The following is a 17,368-nucleotide window of genomic DNA, read 5'->3' on the forward strand; positions in this document are numbered from 1 at the left end:
TTTGAACACAGACTAAGATGTGTATATATATATATATATATATATATATATATATATATATATTTATATATATATATATATATATATATACATCTTAGTCTGTGTTCAGAAAAATATCTGACCTCAGAAAATAACAAATTAAATTTATATATTTTTCTTTTCAATTTAAACTACTGCACTGATTGAACATTAATATATGTGTGGAAGTATTTTTTATTTTGCTTTCAAAAATGAATAAAACCCTATGAGAAAACTGGCTTTTGTGTACAAATTACAGATACCAACAGAGGGCGACTTTATATCCGGTGCTGAGGTTGAGAACCGAACGGTAGCCCTTTGCGGGACAGACCTGCAATTCAAGATGGCGGCGATCGGAGGTCTGAGGAGATTGTGTACAATCGGCTTCAATGCGGTTTCCCGAAGCACGGGATTGAAAGCCTCTCGGTTATGCCAGTACAGAGCATTCAGAGTCAATGTAAGTATAAGCCACGTATTTGTAGAAATAATGTGCGATAAATGCGACGATGCAGGTCTTTGTAATTCAATACGGCATAGAAAAGGTTGCCAGGCTAACCCTAACTAGCTGGCTACATTTCACCCATCAAAGTGATGGAAGTGTTAACTTCTGACTGTGATATAATTATTTGGCTTTCTAGATTCGAATGCATTTTCGGTTTGGTTAAGTTATTCGACAGGAGAAAACGTTTCTTTACCAGACGCCTGTGCAAAACTAGCTAATGTTGGTTCACTCCTCCTGGTAATAAACGAAACTTTTGCTTAGAGACTTAATTAAGTTAAGTTGACATCACGTGAATAATATTGGGTTCCCAAGCTTTTTAAAAAAACGGATGGAAAATCGTTGTTCCAATGCTGCCACCCAGCTACCTAATGGTTGTGTTTGGTTTACTTGCGGTGTCATATCTCCTGTTCTATCGGTACGTGTTCCTGCTCGCTGATTGGTTAGTATCAGGGGCGGAGGTGTTTGAAAGGGTCACCCTGCCCGAACTGTGGGCCCTTGCTACCGGCATGTCTGTATGGCGTTAATAGCACCGTCGTCACTGATGAACAAGATGGACGACTTTTTGTTTGTGGTGTAACTGTAAAGATACCTAGTTACAGCAGTTGCTAGTTTATAGTTAGGAGATCTATTTGCACTCATTAGTGTGCGATCTTAATAGTTGTCATGGCAGTGCACTTCAATAGTGTTCCATCCAGCTGTCAGTGGTGCATTTGCGCCCTGTTGAGAACGGGCTCTGGCCTTCGTTGCTCCAGGGGGTTATGCGGCAGCAGCCCTTCGACTCCCCCACGGAGAAGCCGCAGTTTCCCGGGGCGTCGGCGGACTTCGTGGATCGCCTGGAGTTCATCCAGCCCAACGTGATCTCCGGCATCCCCGTGTACAGAGTGATGGACCGACAGGGTCAGATCATCAACCCGTCTGAAGACCCTCAGGTACCTTAACCCTTTTTCAAAATTCTAAGTCAGTGTTCTAGAACTCCATTGCCTGAAAATTACCATTACTGATTGTGACATCAGCATTAGAATGTTAAGCTGAGAACATTCTAATCACATGTATGTGATCTTACAACTAGAAGGGATAAGGACAAGATTTGTTTATGGTTTATCTTGTCATAGTTTTTTGTTTTATTCTAAGTCTTTACTTCTGTTCTTATCCCACTTAGTTGTGTTGCTGTCTGTACCCCCCCTCCCCATATTCCATTAGATCCCAAAAGAGGAGGTGCGGAACTTTTACCAGAAGATGACTCTTCTCAACACGATGGACCGTATCCTGTACGAGTCCCAGAGGCAGGTGAGGTTAAACCATACAGAGCTGGGACTGAGCTCGCTGTGACCGCAGCCTGTGGTCCAGAGGACCGCATGAACACGAGCCAAATAAAAGCCAAGTCACATGATCTGACTGAATGCTTTGTGGAGGAAGCTTTGGGGTCATGCTGACCGCAGAGTTGTTTTTTTTTCTACGCCAGGGCCGGATCTCCTTCTACATGACGAACTACGGTGAGGAGGGCACGCACATCGGAAGTGCTGCAGCTCTGGACCCTAGTGACCTGGTCTTTGGCCAGTACAGAGAAGCAGGTGGGTGTGCAGGTCTTGTGGCATTTTTAATTAAATTAGGACTGGGAGTGTAAGGACTTACTACTGTGTGCCTGCATGAGTTGGCAGGACCTTGGCTTTTCCATTTTAAACTAATTAAACATTGCTGACCACATTAATTCCTGTGAAGAGCAATTTGGTATGAATGAGCTTTTGTTTTGCTGTTCTTCCAAGCGTAGTCCTCAATCTTGGCTACTTTTTTAGCTTTTATTTGTGACTGAAAACCAATTTGTTGAGAAGACTGAAGAAGATGAAGATTTTGACTTGCATTATTAGTCGTCTCAAGGAATAGGGTGGACTCCGTTTGGACAAAATGATTGATGGACAGTGGAGCCTGTGCGTTCCTAACAATCGTTCCCTTCTCTGCGCCCCCTGTAGGCGTGCTGATGTATCGCGGTTTTCCTTTGGACCTGTTCATGGCGCAGTGCTACGCTAACATGGACGACCTGGGCAAGGGCCGACAGATGCCCGTCCACTACGGCAGCAAGGACCTCAATTTTGTCACCATCTCCTCCCCACTGGCTACACAGATTCCACAGGGTGAGTCTAATCCCTCTGTCAGTCAGTTGTTATTTTAGCTTATTTCACAAACGTGTTGTCAGGCAGTGCTTAATGATGGACTGTTTCCGTTGGAAGTACGAACAAAACTTGGGGAAAAAAACTGCCCGATTTGGCCAATTGTAGGAGAAAATGGGAAAATTATTCTCAAACCCTTTATTAACCCTAAAAAGATTCAGCTTTTTTGGAATGTTTTTTACAAAAATTTAATTTAGTGTTCTAGAACTTCTCTGCTTTCAATTACCAGTAGTGATTGTGACATCATCATTAGAATGTTCAGTCAAGAACATTCTAATCACATATTTGTGATCTTATACTTTAAAGGGTTAAAGGCAGATAAAGCTGCAAGAACTCGGGGATGCCGAAAAGAATAGCTTTAAAACGACAAGCATTGGTTAAAGTGGGCCAGATGCAAATGATGACTTCCTGTCAGCTGATTTTTCCTAGGTTTTTCCTTTCCCACCCCGCCTAATGTGCTTCCAGTCTAAAGGCCCCTCCCATTTACCTGCGTGTGTTGACTGGTCTGTTTGGCAGCGGCGGGCGCGGCGTACGCGATGAAGCGGGAGAACACCAACCGCATCGTCATCTGTTACTTTGGGGAGGGTGCGGCCAGCGAGGGCGACGCCCACGCCGGGTTCAACTTCGCCGCCACCCTGGAGTGCCCCATCATCTTCTTCTGCCGCAACAACGGCTACGCCATCTCCACCCCCACCCACGAGCAGTACCGCGGCGACGGCATCGGTATGCCTCTCTCTCTCTCCCTCCCTCCATCTCTCTCTCACACTCTCTCTCCCTCCCTCCCTCCCTCTCTCTTTCTCTCCCTCCCTCCATCTCTCTCTCTCTCCCTCCCTCCCTCCCACTCTCTGTTTCTGTTTCTCGCTTTCAGAAATGTGTAACTGCACGCACGAATGTTGAGCATGCATGTTCTGAACAAGTTGTTGACACACCCTGTTTCATGGAAACTCGGGCCGTGGGGTGAGTTTGAGGTGAGGCGTACAATGGAGGGCAGATTTTTGTATTTATTCTAGTTTGTACGTGACAATGGTGTCAGATGCTGCAATTTCTTTTGTGAACGAACTGGATTGCATGATAAAAGATGAATGAATAAAGGGGTTTTTAAATCTCAAAAATCTCTCTCTCTCTCTCTTTCTCATCTGGTTGGGGCTCCACTGAACCTTCCCCCCCCCCTCTCTGTCTCTCCCTCCTTCCTCCACCCCCCCCTCTCTCTCTCTCCCTCCCCCCACCCCCCCCCCACCCCCCCCAGCGGCTCGGGGCCCGGGTTACGGGATGATGTCCATCCGCGTGGACGGCAACGACGTGTTCGCCGTGTACAACGCCACCAAGGAGGCCCGCCGCCGCGCCGTCGCCGAGAACCAGCCGTTCCTCATCGAGGCCATGACCTACAGGTTACCGCCCGTCTGCCGCCGCCACGCCCGCTGGCGCCACCCAGTCGGATCGCGTCTCAGCGCCCTCACCTGTCCAATACCTGTTTAGAGTTCTTTGAAAGTAGATACTGGTAGAAATGTGGTAACATTCCTCCAGATCCCTAAGAATTCTAATAATCTGCAGGAAGCTTGCCAATGTCTTCAGGGTTAAAGATTTTTTTAATCGAACAGTTCACCTGTGGTTAAAGTGCGGATTCTCAGCTTTTATTAAATGGTATTTTCTACGTGGTGAAACCAAAATGTATAAATTGCAACACTTCCTTAGTGCAGGCATAAGAGAGCTGTCAGTATCTAATTTTGATTCTCGGCTTTTGATTGCCTTTGGAGGCTGCTATTGGCGTTTGTCAACATGAAGACCAGAGTTGTGCCAATGAAAGTCAAGGAAGCCGTTATGTAGAAGTTGGTACAACCTTGGTGCTCTCGGTCCCTGCTGACCTGTTCTCTCCCCCCCCCCCCCCCTTCCCAGGATCGGGCACCACAGCACGAGCGACGACAGCTCGGCCTACCGCTCGGTGGACGAGGTGAACTACTGGGACAAGCAGGACCACCCCATCTCGCGTCTCCGCCACTACATGACGGCGCGCAGCTGGTGGGGCGAGGACGAGGAGCGGGCGTGGCGCAAGCAGTCCCGCCGCCTGGTCATGGAGGCCTTCGAGAAGGCCGAGCGCCGTCTGAAGCCGCGGGCCGAGCTGCTCTTCACCGACGTCTACGAGGAGGTGCCCGCCAACCTGGAGAAGCAGAGGGAGGGCCTGTGGAGGCACCTGCAGCAGTACAAGGAGCACTACCCCCTCGACACCTACGACAAGTAAAACGCCTCACCCCCGGGAGGAGGAGCCCAGGGTGGGGGAGGAGGAGGAGGAGGAGGAGGAGGAGGAGGGCTGGAAACGGGTGGCGAAGAGGGGGGGCGAGTTTGGTTAGGAGAAGGGAAGGAATTGTTACAGTTTCTGACACTCCGTGTCCGAACAGTGAAGTTACATTTTCTAGGCATAGAAGCACATTTAATTTACACAGGTATAGCTCCCTTGGCCTTTCAACGCACATATTGGAATGAAGAGTGGCACTTTCACTGGTTAATGGCTCTTTTCTTTAGTTTTTTTTTGTGGTAAGGATTTCCATTTTCGCACTTTGGACAGAGAGGAGAAACCTTGACCACTGACGGCCACCTCCTCCCTTGGTGACGTTCAGCACAGTACGGTTGCTTTGACCGAGAGCAACGGTTTATGCAGTGGGCAAGGCTGCTTATCCAGGGCCTCTTACGAACACAGAGCCTTTTTCGAATCGCACACTTTATCTTGTTTAAACACCCCGTTCTCTGTAGCTCAAACTCAGCGGAGCAACACTGGGTGTATGTCGAGTGCTTCTCGGCCCTTTCCCAATCTGCAGTGAAGTTTGCTGACATGCTGCTACTGTAACTGGGTGATGTGGTTAACGTAGCTGTGCTGGCCCGTGTTTGAAAACTGTAGAAAAATTAACCTGTTACTCCCTGTCCTTACATTCCTGGCTAGACATTATATCGCATTAACTTCACACTAAAAAAGTATGTATTGGGGGATAATTTAACTAAGTCATGGGACTGTTGGGTGGCTCATCCTGATAAGGCAATGTTCTAATGCAGGAGTTGGCAACCCTGGTCCTGGGGTACTAGACACATGCCTGGTTTTTGCTCCATCCAAACCTGCAACTGCATAATTAGATTAATTAATAGGCTTAATTTACACAAGTGATCATGTGCTGGAGGTGTCCAGCTGTTACAGCATTCAGGCTCTGGATATTCTTCTCAGGCTCTGAGTAATAGATCAATCTCTTATGATCAAAATTGGTTGGAATGAAAACCAGGAACATCACTGGCACTCCAGGTCCTAGTGTATAGATCAGTGGTAACCAACCCTGTTCCAGGAGATCTACTCTTTTGTTGGTTTTCATTTCAAGCCTAATTTGGCACACTGACTCTGCTAACTAGTAGCTCAATGTGGATCTCTAGCTGTTGAATGAGGTGTGCTTTGTTGGGGTTGGAGTGAAATCCTACAGGACCGTAGATCTCCGGGAACAGGGTTGGTCACCACTGGTGTAGACGGTCCCCACGGTCTGGTTATCTGGACCATGCCTCCGGATCTGTGGCCGGCAGCTCCGCAGGGAGATGCACTGTCATTTCCGAGGGATGGGAGGTTCTCAGTCTGCCAGAATAACCGCATGTTATTACACACCAGCGCCCCCGTTGGTCAGTCGGGCACCTGCAAGTCGGTCTGTTGGGCTGCGCTCGAACGGTCTTCCTCTGACTGACGTCTGTGCGAGCTCGACTGGCGAACCGCGGTGCTCTGGAGGAGAGTGCATACTTTCATGAGCTCTGCGCTCTCCCATCAGATCCAAAATGGAGGCTGTGGTGAGCCATGTGCCACAAGCTTTCCATACTAGGGAGAGAAGTATTAAAAATATATTATAAATATATTTAAAAATATATGAAAAAGTCATAAATTGGCTTATAGGTTGTTTAAAATTTTTGAAGTGAGACATCAAGTTGTTGAAAAGTGATGTATAGCAATGAATGACAAATGAGGGGTGTGTTCTGATTGTGGTTTGGTATATTTTTATTCCTACTAGAGTTCATTTTTATTCCTACCAGAGCTACCATAAACTCTCCATAGTGAATTCACAGAACTGCGTGGCAATAACGACGATATGTGTTGTGTATACTGTATCTCTGTGTGAACTAGTTTATCTGGGAAAGAGGCATTTTGTTTGTGTATAGTTTGTGTAAAAAAAAAAAAACATTTCCAAGACAATGGCCTGTGGAGGAGAAACAAACTGTAGGTAATGAAATAAAGTGAAACAAATCTTCTCGGTGTCGTTATTTTTCGTTCTGATGTACTTTTCATTGTCCGCAAAAGCAGCCTCGCCACAGAGTGAGCACAGCAGGGGCGCTCAGGTCCACAAACACGCTACAGTAGGTGTGTGTCCATGAACCCAGGCAATGCCAAACACGCTCAGACATTTAACCCTTTGAAGAAAAACTCTGTTGCTTTCAATTACCAGTAGTGATTGTGACATCAGCATTGGAGTGTTCAGTTATGAGCATCCTAGTCAGATATTTGTGACACCTTAAAGGGGTTAATGGGTGACTAGGAACAAGGAACTGATTGTCATGTTTGAGACCCTAGCTCCCAAACGTGGCCAAAGCCTTGGCAAGCTAGTACTGACTAAAGACCATACAACCTCCTGTGTGAGCCAACATCTTTCACAGTTTGTTGGATGGAACTTGGATTTGTGTGCTTACAATTAACACTGCTAGATCAGGACTGCCCAATCCTGTTCCTGGAGATACGTCATCCTGTAGGTTGTTCTTTCCACCCAAATTTAGCACAAATGATAATTACCAGCCTAACGAGATCTAGCTGTTGAGTGAGGTGTGCTTTGTTAGGGTTGGAATGGAAACCTATAGGATGGTAGATTTCCAGGAACAGGAATGGGTGGCCCTGCACTTGGTCTTGTCATAGACCCATACGCAAAAGCAAATAGATGAAGGAATGGGATAAGAACAGGTTACTCGTACAGGATGTCACGTGGTCTCGATTAACGTCTCACTATTCATTCATGTTTCCTCAGTTGACTCGCTGCTATTTGTTTGCTCAGCTATCCTGTCCGACTGCTTTCTCCAAATGACAATGTCGATGCATGGGACTGGGAATTTGAACGGATGATTAAAAAATGTGTTCCTCCCAGAGAACACTGCTAACAATGTAATGATGAGTCTTTTTAATGGTAAATTTAATAGTAAAGGAAATGCACGTTACTGGGTTAAAGTGCACCTGTTACAAGTCAGAAAAGCTAAATTACAGAATTACTATTAAAGTAGTCGGGAGGGAAAGCAAACAGATTTTACCTTTTAGCAGCTTCATTACGTATGTTATAACTATAAGAAACACTGGATGCCATTATTTCAGATTGTTGAGTGTTCGTATGGTTCGTTTATGATAAACCTAGCCCACGCGACTCATGTTACACCATTTTCACCGGCAGGAGCCCTTTTCCTGGGAAACTGCATATCCCCCCTCCCTCCGCAAACACACACACACACCCAGACATATGTAAATATACTGTGTAAATATACATGTGTATGTGTGTGAATCGATTGATATTTATTACATTTATCGATTCAACAATTTTTTCAATTTGCTTTTATACACGTTTCCAAATCCATTTATGTACTCACATAAGGGATATATGATCTGATTTCCTTTTATTGTAAACATTCAAATCCCACAACCTCATATTTTGACCTGTGAGTTATAAGCACAATATTTGTCAGCTTAAGTCAACATTGTCAGTACAGAATTGGGACGTTCTTAATACATCTTCACCAATAAGCCAACGTTTGCTTCTTAAATATCATGAATTAGGCACCCTAACCCATTTTTGCAGCTGAATAGGTTACAGAAGCAATTTAGATAGTATCTCCCTGAAGGTAACAGAAACCTTCCCTGGAATTCAACTTGTGACCATTCCGGTTTGTGACCACAAATCCACTGTCAAATCTCCACCAGAACGCTTGACGGTTGAAATTCCGTTCCACAGAATGCTTCACACGATTAAAAATGCACACCCTCTTAATCTGTCAAGGAACTTTCTCTTTCCTATGTCACCACCCACAAATAAGGATGCCAATCAAAGCTGGATGCCAGTAGTTATCTTCTGATGAAGCATGCGTAGGCTTTTATGCACTAGTGCTGCAATGTCAGTATAGAGGCAAAAAAATATTCCAGACTTCTGCACATTTTATTTCAGGTAATGCAAAACACAACACAGATGCTTTTATATGTTCAACAATCTCCTTTTTTATTTTTTAAATACGTGTTATTATACACAATACAACAGCATAATTTTAAAAGTATACAAAAACCTTTCTTCATTTTAAATTTAAGACTGGTTACACTGCTTCTCCTGGAGTATTCATAACCTGTGGCCATATTTTTTCAAAACATAAATAATTAGCATACACAGTTAAAGGCTTAAACATTGTTTAAACTGGTTTTTGATTGACCAGTTCTCATTCATGTTTGCAATATACTCATATACTATAGGCCATTTGCTAATATATTTTAAAAGCTTAGGTGTCACACTTCCATGTTGTATACAGATACAGGTGAGAAAACAAAAGTCCTGCCATGCCTTTCTTCCACCCATGAGCCAGCTGATTTCACTAATTAGTTTTACCTTATTACTGAAGAACTGTGCTAATTAGCAAATACAGGTGATCCAGGAACAAAATACTGGAGAGGACTCCTACTGCCTGAACCTGGACTTTCTACCTCTGCTTGTTTGTGTGTTGACTGTAAAATGAGCCGCTGATCTCCTGGACAATATGCAGTTCCAATCTTAAATCTGCAATCTTCCAACTGTGATTTTAGCATTAGCAGGTTTTAGAACTACCCTAAGTCTCTGAACACTGGGTGAGTGTTCCTGTATAAAAGATCCTGTGGCTCTCCAAGGACTTCATCACAGCTAAATCAGTGGAGTTCCTTGCTCCTGACAGACATAGGAACAGCAGTAGTGTCATACCTTAGAACAGCACACTTGCCTACTACTGAGTATGCAAGCCTGCATGCAAGTTGTATCCTCAAAAGTAGGCAAGTGTGCTGATTTGGACACGGCTCAGGCCTTGTCCGCTCCAGGACCTGAGGGCCACAATGTATGCAGGCATTTGCTCCAGCCACGCACTACACCACCAGATTTCACTAATCAGCTTACTTCCTGAACTGAGGAGGTAAAATAAGCAGTCAAATCAGGTGGTGTAGTGCATGGTAGGAGCAAATACCAGCAGGCACTGCAGCCCTGGACCTGGAATTAAGCAGCCCAGCCTTCAACAACATCATGTTATTAAAACAGTATGATCTACATAGGAACAAAGCCTGAAGACCAGTTGGTCTCCAGTGCCTGACCAATGCTCCTCTGTGTAGTGATGTACGTTTTAAAGACTATTTCTTACACATGAGGAACATAAAACATAATAAGAAATTATAAGAATGCTTACACATTACATTTTATCCCTGAAAGTATGGTCATGTTCAACATGACATTTACATTTTCTCCTGTGGCATGCATAGAAAAATACATTCCTGTGCATTGTTGTCTCAAACATTTGAGGTAATGCAGTATTTGCCTAATTATGGCAATGAAGAAGCAAATAGTGTCAGCTATACAGTGAAGCAAAATGTTTTGGAATTCATTATTTGGTGTTGTGATTGCCAACTGGCTGATGACAACACATAATTCAGGAGCAACTGAATAGTATTTGAATAGTAAACCAGAATTTCAATTGTAAAACTCCTTTTAAAACAAAGCAGAAGTTTTTCTTAACTGCTCTGCCAGGGACTGGAATTCAAATATGCCACAAAGGATTGGAGATTAACGGCTACTATTGTGCAAAACTGCTACTCTTGTGCGTTTCATGGTACAAGAAAGGAAATCTCTCAAAGAGATGTTGGAGGCAGCTGAGAGATCTCCATTCTCTTTGAGGTGGTCACTGTTATTTTAATTTAACTTTAAAATGTAATCATCCTTCAGGGGCCAATTTGGCTTGGTCTCACACACACACACAAAAAAAAAAAAAAGCAATTAAAAAAAAGCAGTAAATTGCCCTGCGAGTTGACGTGCTGCGGTGCATTGGGGCTTTTCATTTCTCTGTAGGGAAGCTAGCAGCGCAGTGAGGGGCTCAGCAGGTGAGCAGGGGGCTAAACATGTACCTCCACAGCCGCAGGACCTGCTGCGGGGTGCGCTTGTGCACCAGGAGGATGTCCTTGTGCGCACAGACATTGTTGCGGTCCTGCTCCTGGATGTCGAAGGTCCGGAACCCAGGGTGCCCCATGGGGGTGATGCCCAGGGCCTGGAAGCACATGCCCGTGTAGACGTCGTCGATGGGGAAGAAGACGATGTGCTGCGAGAGATTGTAGAGGGGTCTCACGAGCGAACCGGAAAACAGGAACCCGCCGCCCCCCGCGTAGGAGGGGTATGACCCATCGTAAAAGCTATTGGGGATGTAGTATTTGCTTTTGGAGTCACGGAATGGTGTGGCGTTGGAGACGATCTGGCCGACATAAAGCTTGGAAGCCTCCTCGGGCTTCAGGGAGAGCAGGTATTTGACCATGGCCTGTGGGTTGACGAACACGTCGTCGTCCCCCTTGAAGATGAAGGAGGCGTGGGGGCAGCGTCGCTGGGCCCAGCCCAGGAAGGCGTTCTCCTTCAGGGTCAGGTTGAAGAAGGTGTCCACGAAGTTCCACTGGAGAATGTCCCCAAAGTGGCCCGCCTCAAAGCGCACCAGCTGCCCCAGGTCGGGGTCCGTCGGGGAGGACGTGCCCAGCAGAAACACCGTCCGCACCTTCAGCCCCCCCTCGAACGTCACCTCCCGTCCCCAGGTGTTCCGCACCGCCTGACGCTGCTCAAAGTTTCTGGGCAAGGACTTGATGGCAAAGAGCAGGAAGGGCTGCTCCCCCTCACCGGCCTCGGGGCACTTGTAGGGCTGGTCGATCAGAATGGGCGGGTCCCTGCAGTGCATGCCCCGCGCAAAGTCCTGGTACATGGCCGGGTAGGAGTCGAAGTCCGGGATGTTGATGTGGAGCAGCTCCGAGCTCAAGAGGCTGCACGGCGTCTGGTCCGCCTCCTCCGCTTCAGGCCAGCTGCCTCCTGAGCTCGCCGCCGAATCCAGCCGCCTGAAGAGAGCGTACTGCTTCCTGTTCCAGTAGGCGTTGTTCTGCGGGACGGCTTTCCTGAAGGCCTCCGAGATGCCAACGAGCTTCAGGTGCGCCCGGGGTTTCGGCCAGGTGACATTATTCTTTTCCCTGGGGGCCGCTGTGTGGACCGCTGTGTGGACCGCTGTGTGGACCGCTGTGTGGACCTTTGGAATGCTGTTCGTTTCCAGCTCAATCTCTCTCTTGGCCTTCGCTGCCTCCACGGTCTCTGGCTCCAAGGAGGAGTGCTCCTCTTTCAAGGAGAATAAAATGCAGACCAAGGCGAGGCTGCAGGTGAAGACGAAAGAGGCGATCACGCTGTTGCGTCTGAACCTCCTCAGAAGCATAGTGCGGACTGGAAAGGAGCACGGAGCAGGCAGACGGGAGAAAGGGTGCAGGCCTGCTGTCTGTGGAAGCGCTATCCTGTATTTGCAAACCGAGGCAGCCACTGTTGAGGAGCAACACTTCATCTGGAAAACACAAGTACAATGGAATTACTATTAAGCAAATTAAGCAGACATCCTTTGAACTACACTATATATCCGAAAGTATATGGCCACTCCCATTAGTGTTTTCGCATATTTCGGCCACTCCCATTTCCAAACAGGTGCATAAAATCAAGCATACAGCCGTGCTATCTCCAGTCCAACCCATTCTACAGCCAATTTTTCCCACGGCGCGCAGGAACTGCCGCCGTGGGCTACGCATGGCAAATTGTGGTCACTCGCTCACTCACGGACGACCTTTGAGGGGTGTTTTGTGGGACGCATGCGCAGGTGGTGCCAGCTAAAATGGCGTCTGCGGAAGTGAGTTGTGCCGTGGGTCTGGACGGTTCCGTGCTTGTTGTCAATGAAGTGATTTTCACCGTGGCTCTGTCATAAGATTCCACCTTTTCCAACAAGCCAGTTTGTCAGATTTCTGCACAGCTAGAGCTGCCTCTGTCAACCGTAAGAGCGGTTATTGTGAAGTGGAAACGTATAGGAGTAACAACAGCTCAGCCGTGAAGCGATAAGCCACACAAGCCCACAGAACGGGACCACTGAGTGCTGAAGCCTGTGGCACATAAAAATGATCTGTCCTCGGTCGCAACGCTCATTAGGGTTCCAAACTACCTCCCCGTGCTGGACCCAAATAGTGCCAACTGTAAAGTTTGGTGGAGGAGGCATGATGGTCTGGGGCTGTTTTATCATGGTTTTGGCTAGGCCCCTTACTTCCACTGAAGGGAAATATTAATATTACAGCATACAATGACATTTTACGGAATTATACGTTTCCAACTTTGTGGCACAGGTTTGGGGACAGCCCTTGCCTGTTTCAGCATGACAGTGCCCCCATACACAAAGCAAGGTCCATGAAGAAATAGTTTGCTGAGTTTGGTGGGGAAGAACTTGACTGGCCTGCACAGAGCCCTGACCTCTACCCCATTAAACGCATTTGGGATTAATTGGAATGCCGACTGTGAGCCAAGCCTTACATCCAACATCAGTGTCCAGCCCTCACTAATGCTCTTGTGGCTGAATGGAAGCGAATCCTTGCAGCTATGTTCCAAAATCTACTGGAAAGCCTTCCCAGAAAAGTAAAGGCTGTTAATAGCAGCAAAGATGGAGTTTAACTCCATGTTAATGCCCCTGATTTTGGAATGAGATGAACATCACACCCATATGTACTTGTTGAACAGGTGCCAACATACTTTCGGGAAAAAGAAATTGTACGCTACCGATAAAGGGTGGTTATGAGTCATTTTAAAATATTAACTTTTGTTTGTGGCAGATGGCCAAAGGTTGTTGTCTATTCAATGATTAAAATGCTGTATAACCGGCAGAGTGGTTTGTGTATATTTCATAGCCACTGAGCTGAGGTAGTCATGACAATAGAAGACTTTCATAACGATGGACTATGACGCGAGTTGAAGGTCAGCATTGTCACATTCATTTTTAATGATTCACTGCAGGGTTCGAATTATGAGGGGGGGATTGGAGGGGTCTGACTCCCCTAATTAAGACTTGGACCCCCTCAAAAGAGGTAGAGGTATATTTCCCATCAGTGGCGTCACTAGGGTTGGTGTCTAGTGACGCCACTGATGGGAAATATATTGTAATATTTACGATTACAGGTAAGAAGAATATATAAATGGTTCTACCGCCCCCCCCCACCTGTTGTTTTTACCTCTTTTAGGGGGTCCAAGTCTTAATTATCCCCCCCGTAATTCGAACCCTGCTGCATAGCACTATAGACTGAAAGACACCATTGGTGCTATTTAGAGTTGAACTGAACGCTTTAGCGCACCACCATATGCACACCTGATAACAGTCCCTAAGTTTATATTTATCTACAATTCTTACATTACAAAAGTCGCCATTAAATTTGGAAGCACACGGTAGCGTTCGCATTGCACACATCTGTAAATTGCAGTACCCCCACGAATACGAAATGTTTAACCTAAAGAGATTGACTACTGAAGCACATTTGAAAGAGTATACTTGCGTAAAATGTATGTTTTTATTATGTAGAAAAAATAATGCTGTTGTCCACGAGAGGCGATGCATTTTTCATTGAAACGAAACTTGCCATGCCTGCTCATCCAAAGTCCCAAAAACGAGAAAGGACTAAAACAATCGGCACCAATATATTATATTGCATTGAAAAACCTCCTCGGCCCTAAAAGCTAACGCGCCGAAACGTGAAACGTCATCTTCGTACAAAAACCCACCCATTTCGCATAATACAGGGTTTAACGATGGTTCAAGCTCACAGAAGAACAACAATGCTCTTCTCTCATTCCCGTTGGGGAACAATTGTGAACTTGGAGAGAGTCGAACGCTGTACACAAAAAATCAGACTGGAGGCAAGTAGGTTTCAAACTTACATTGCAGGAGGAAGAAAAAATAAGTCAAGTTTAAAAAAAGGAAAACCTTGTTCCTGGACAAAAAATAAATAAAAAATGACAGATTACAGGTTAAAAAAAAAATTAATAACAAAAATCTATTCTTAACTTTGACATTTCCCAGATGTCTGAACAAAAGGCATTGTAGGCTATGTATGTTAATTTAGATACGTTCTGCTTGCCAGTGCGGTGGCAGGGTATTGTTTATACAGAGGTAGCCTAGTGTTTAAACATACCACGAAGACATCAGTCAATCAGACAGGTAACATGGTAGGGTCGGGTGTGGACGGGAGGAATTAGCCTACATGTTAAGCATTCAAATGACAAAGCGCTTCTCGTCACATTAATAGGCTACCGCTAATTAAATCAACCGGCAGTAAACTGCATCAGAGAAACTAGCTGTTTCAACCCGTAGCATTAGAAAAAAACTCTCTCTGTTGATTTGGACACACTAGGAAAAAAATTATCAATCACCTGTGATTGATAATTATAATAATAAATAATGCAAAAATACATGCAATTGTAAGAAAATCGGCACGTGCCTGTAGCACGTGACCCATATAATTTGTTCGCCTGGAGTATTGTAATATAAAATAGTCCTCTAAGTGTTTCCGAGTAAATGTCAGAAAAATTAAACGTAATCTTAATCAGATCAAGAATAAACTCTCAAATACAGTTTCCCTATCTCTATACCAACTTGGACAAACAAAGGTAAAACGGAACAAATAATGAGGTGGTTTTTACAAATCGGACATTTGTCTTTGTAGTCCATCGTAGCCTACAATAAACACATTAAGTTCAAACACAATGAATGCGCAATATGTAGCAAATTTACTATTCAGAAACGTTATAGTCCAAATATCTACTTTATCGGCAAACTAATTAATGTACTGAACAATATGTAGCCTACTGTATCAGAATGAATAAATCGTTAATATCTGTAATATTTTCCAGGACAAAACACCGTTGGTTTAAAAGAACTGCTTGGGGGTTTAAGCCAGCAACAAATTAGGAAGGTCGTTTAAACAAAAAACGGGAGCCATGCGAGATTGGATGTAGGCCTACTGTGTTTTCGTAATGTTTTAAATAGCCAACACTTATTTTTTCAGCCAGTACGTTCTGCGTCATTTGTTGGCCAGTCATACCGGATCCGAAGTTGAAACCAGGGCCGTGTCCGAATCGGCGCACTAGCCTACTATTGAGTAGCCTATACAAGTTGCGTAAAACTTGAGCGCATTCAGCCGGCTATAGAACTTGTATACCTTACTGAAGTGCGTTCAGATTGCATAGCCTGCTCAAATCCGCTGGTTCGGAAACGGGCCAGGTTTTTACCTCTTTTACCCCATAGTGGGCAGCGGCTTCCGCTACTTGTAGTTGCGATAAAAGGTGACAAGGCTGGTGCCCATGTCTTTTGCCACATTCCTCACTGTCAGACCCCTCCTGAGAACCAGAGGAACTCTCCCATCATCTGCCATATGGACACTAAACCCTCTTTGCCTGTCGCTAGCAGGCATTCTTTGAACAAGAGACAGAAAACCGTAGCCTACCTGGTACAAAGGAATCGGTGCTTAAAACAGTGTTTATCCGAGTTGTGTACAAATAGAAGCAACACGTAATCATGATTTATATGACGATGTTATAATTCGTTTTTAAATCAATGCGTGCTATAGCGAATGATTAAAATAAAATCTAGATTTAAGGAGCACAAGAATTAATTAACGGAAAAAAACACTTCTGATTTATGAATTTACATACGTGAGTGAAACAGTTTACTTATGTGAGTATCGCAGTTTAATGGGGAGACCTCAGACTTAGAGGTCAGTTAGAAGACAGCACAACGCATATGCATTTCTGTATCTGCGCTATAGTGTTGTATGAGAAAAACGTGTTTGTTACAATTGCGACGGTTTTCTCCAACTGAAAATGAGGAGGGAAGGGACTTTGAAAAAGGAAAAATATCATTCCCTAAGCCTCACGTATAAAACTTCTGTTGAATTTAACTAGGTAGCCATTATATTCTTGTTGTTATAGTTTCACACATGCAGTTTGTCAATAGTTCAACTCGCAGTTGAATCCGAAATGGAATCTCTTTGATTTAAGGGAAATAAAACAATTGAAGCGTAATGCAGTTTAGGCTTCTACTTACTTCAGTTACTCGATAGAGCCCGTGATCTTCATTTTTGACAGTTGAATTTTCAGAAAGCAGGAGCCACACTCAGAATTAATTCAATTTATGAACAGATGAGACCTGCGCTCATTGTACGTGGATGAATCTAACCATCTGAAAGTGTGAGAAGACAAGTTGCCGAACAATTGCAGAGCAGAAACCCTCCTGGTCACTGTGAGAGACGCAGACTTCCGTGGGAGTATCTGCAGGATTGTAACCAAGCCCATCATAAAGTAACCTGTGGCAGGCGGAATCAAGGGATAGGTTAATCCTTTGAAGCGTAGGTTTTTTGGAATGTCCTTCACCTCCTCCCCGCCCGCCCCCCCCGTTAAAAAATAGTCACGTTCTAGAACTCATTAACACTAGTGATTGTCACATCAGCATCAGAATGATCCATTACGATTTGTGAACTCACCCTTACACGGTTCTAATAACGCGGCTCGAAGAATTGCTTCAACATATGACCACTTGTTTCTGCTTTCCTCCT

At 45.1% G+C, this 17,368-nt stretch overlaps 2 protein-coding genes across 2 annotated transcripts; one reads left to right on the forward strand and one right to left on the reverse strand.

Moving 5' to 3' along the window:
- The first annotated feature begins 307 nt into the window (after nt 1-307).
- LOC135263967 (2-oxoisovalerate dehydrogenase subunit alpha, mitochondrial-like) lies at nt 308-6,948 on the forward strand. The gene is made up of 8 exons (XM_064352501.1): nt 308-475; nt 1,273-1,449; nt 1,721-1,807; nt 1,983-2,091; nt 2,488-2,649; nt 3,202-3,408; nt 3,932-4,073; nt 4,579-6,948. Exons 1-8 carry the CDS (start codon nt 362-364, stop codon nt 4,919-4,921), a joined length of 1,341 nt encoding a protein of 446 aa, XP_064208571.1. The 5' UTR covers nt 308-361; the 3' UTR covers nt 4,922-6,948.
- A 1,968-nt stretch (nt 6,949-8,916) lies between these two features.
- Nucleotides 8,917-17,137, reverse strand: LOC135263970 (N-acetyllactosaminide beta-1,3-N-acetylglucosaminyltransferase 2-like). Its single transcript, XM_064352508.1, has 2 exons — nt 16,861-17,137; nt 8,917-12,300 (listed from the first exon to the last, which is right to left on the reverse strand). The coding sequence occupies exon 2, from the start codon at nt 12,298-12,300 to the stop codon at nt 10,819-10,821; it is 1,482 nt and encodes a 493-aa protein (XP_064208578.1). The 5' UTR covers nt 16,861-17,137; the 3' UTR covers nt 8,917-10,818.
- Nucleotides 17,138-17,368: the final 231 nt, after the last annotated feature.

This window comes from Anguilla rostrata, chromosome 9, assembly GCF_018555375.3.
Source record: "Anguilla rostrata isolate EN2019 chromosome 9, ASM1855537v3, whole genome shotgun sequence".
Taxonomy (NCBI): domain Eukaryota; kingdom Metazoa; phylum Chordata; class Actinopteri; order Anguilliformes; family Anguillidae; genus Anguilla; species Anguilla rostrata.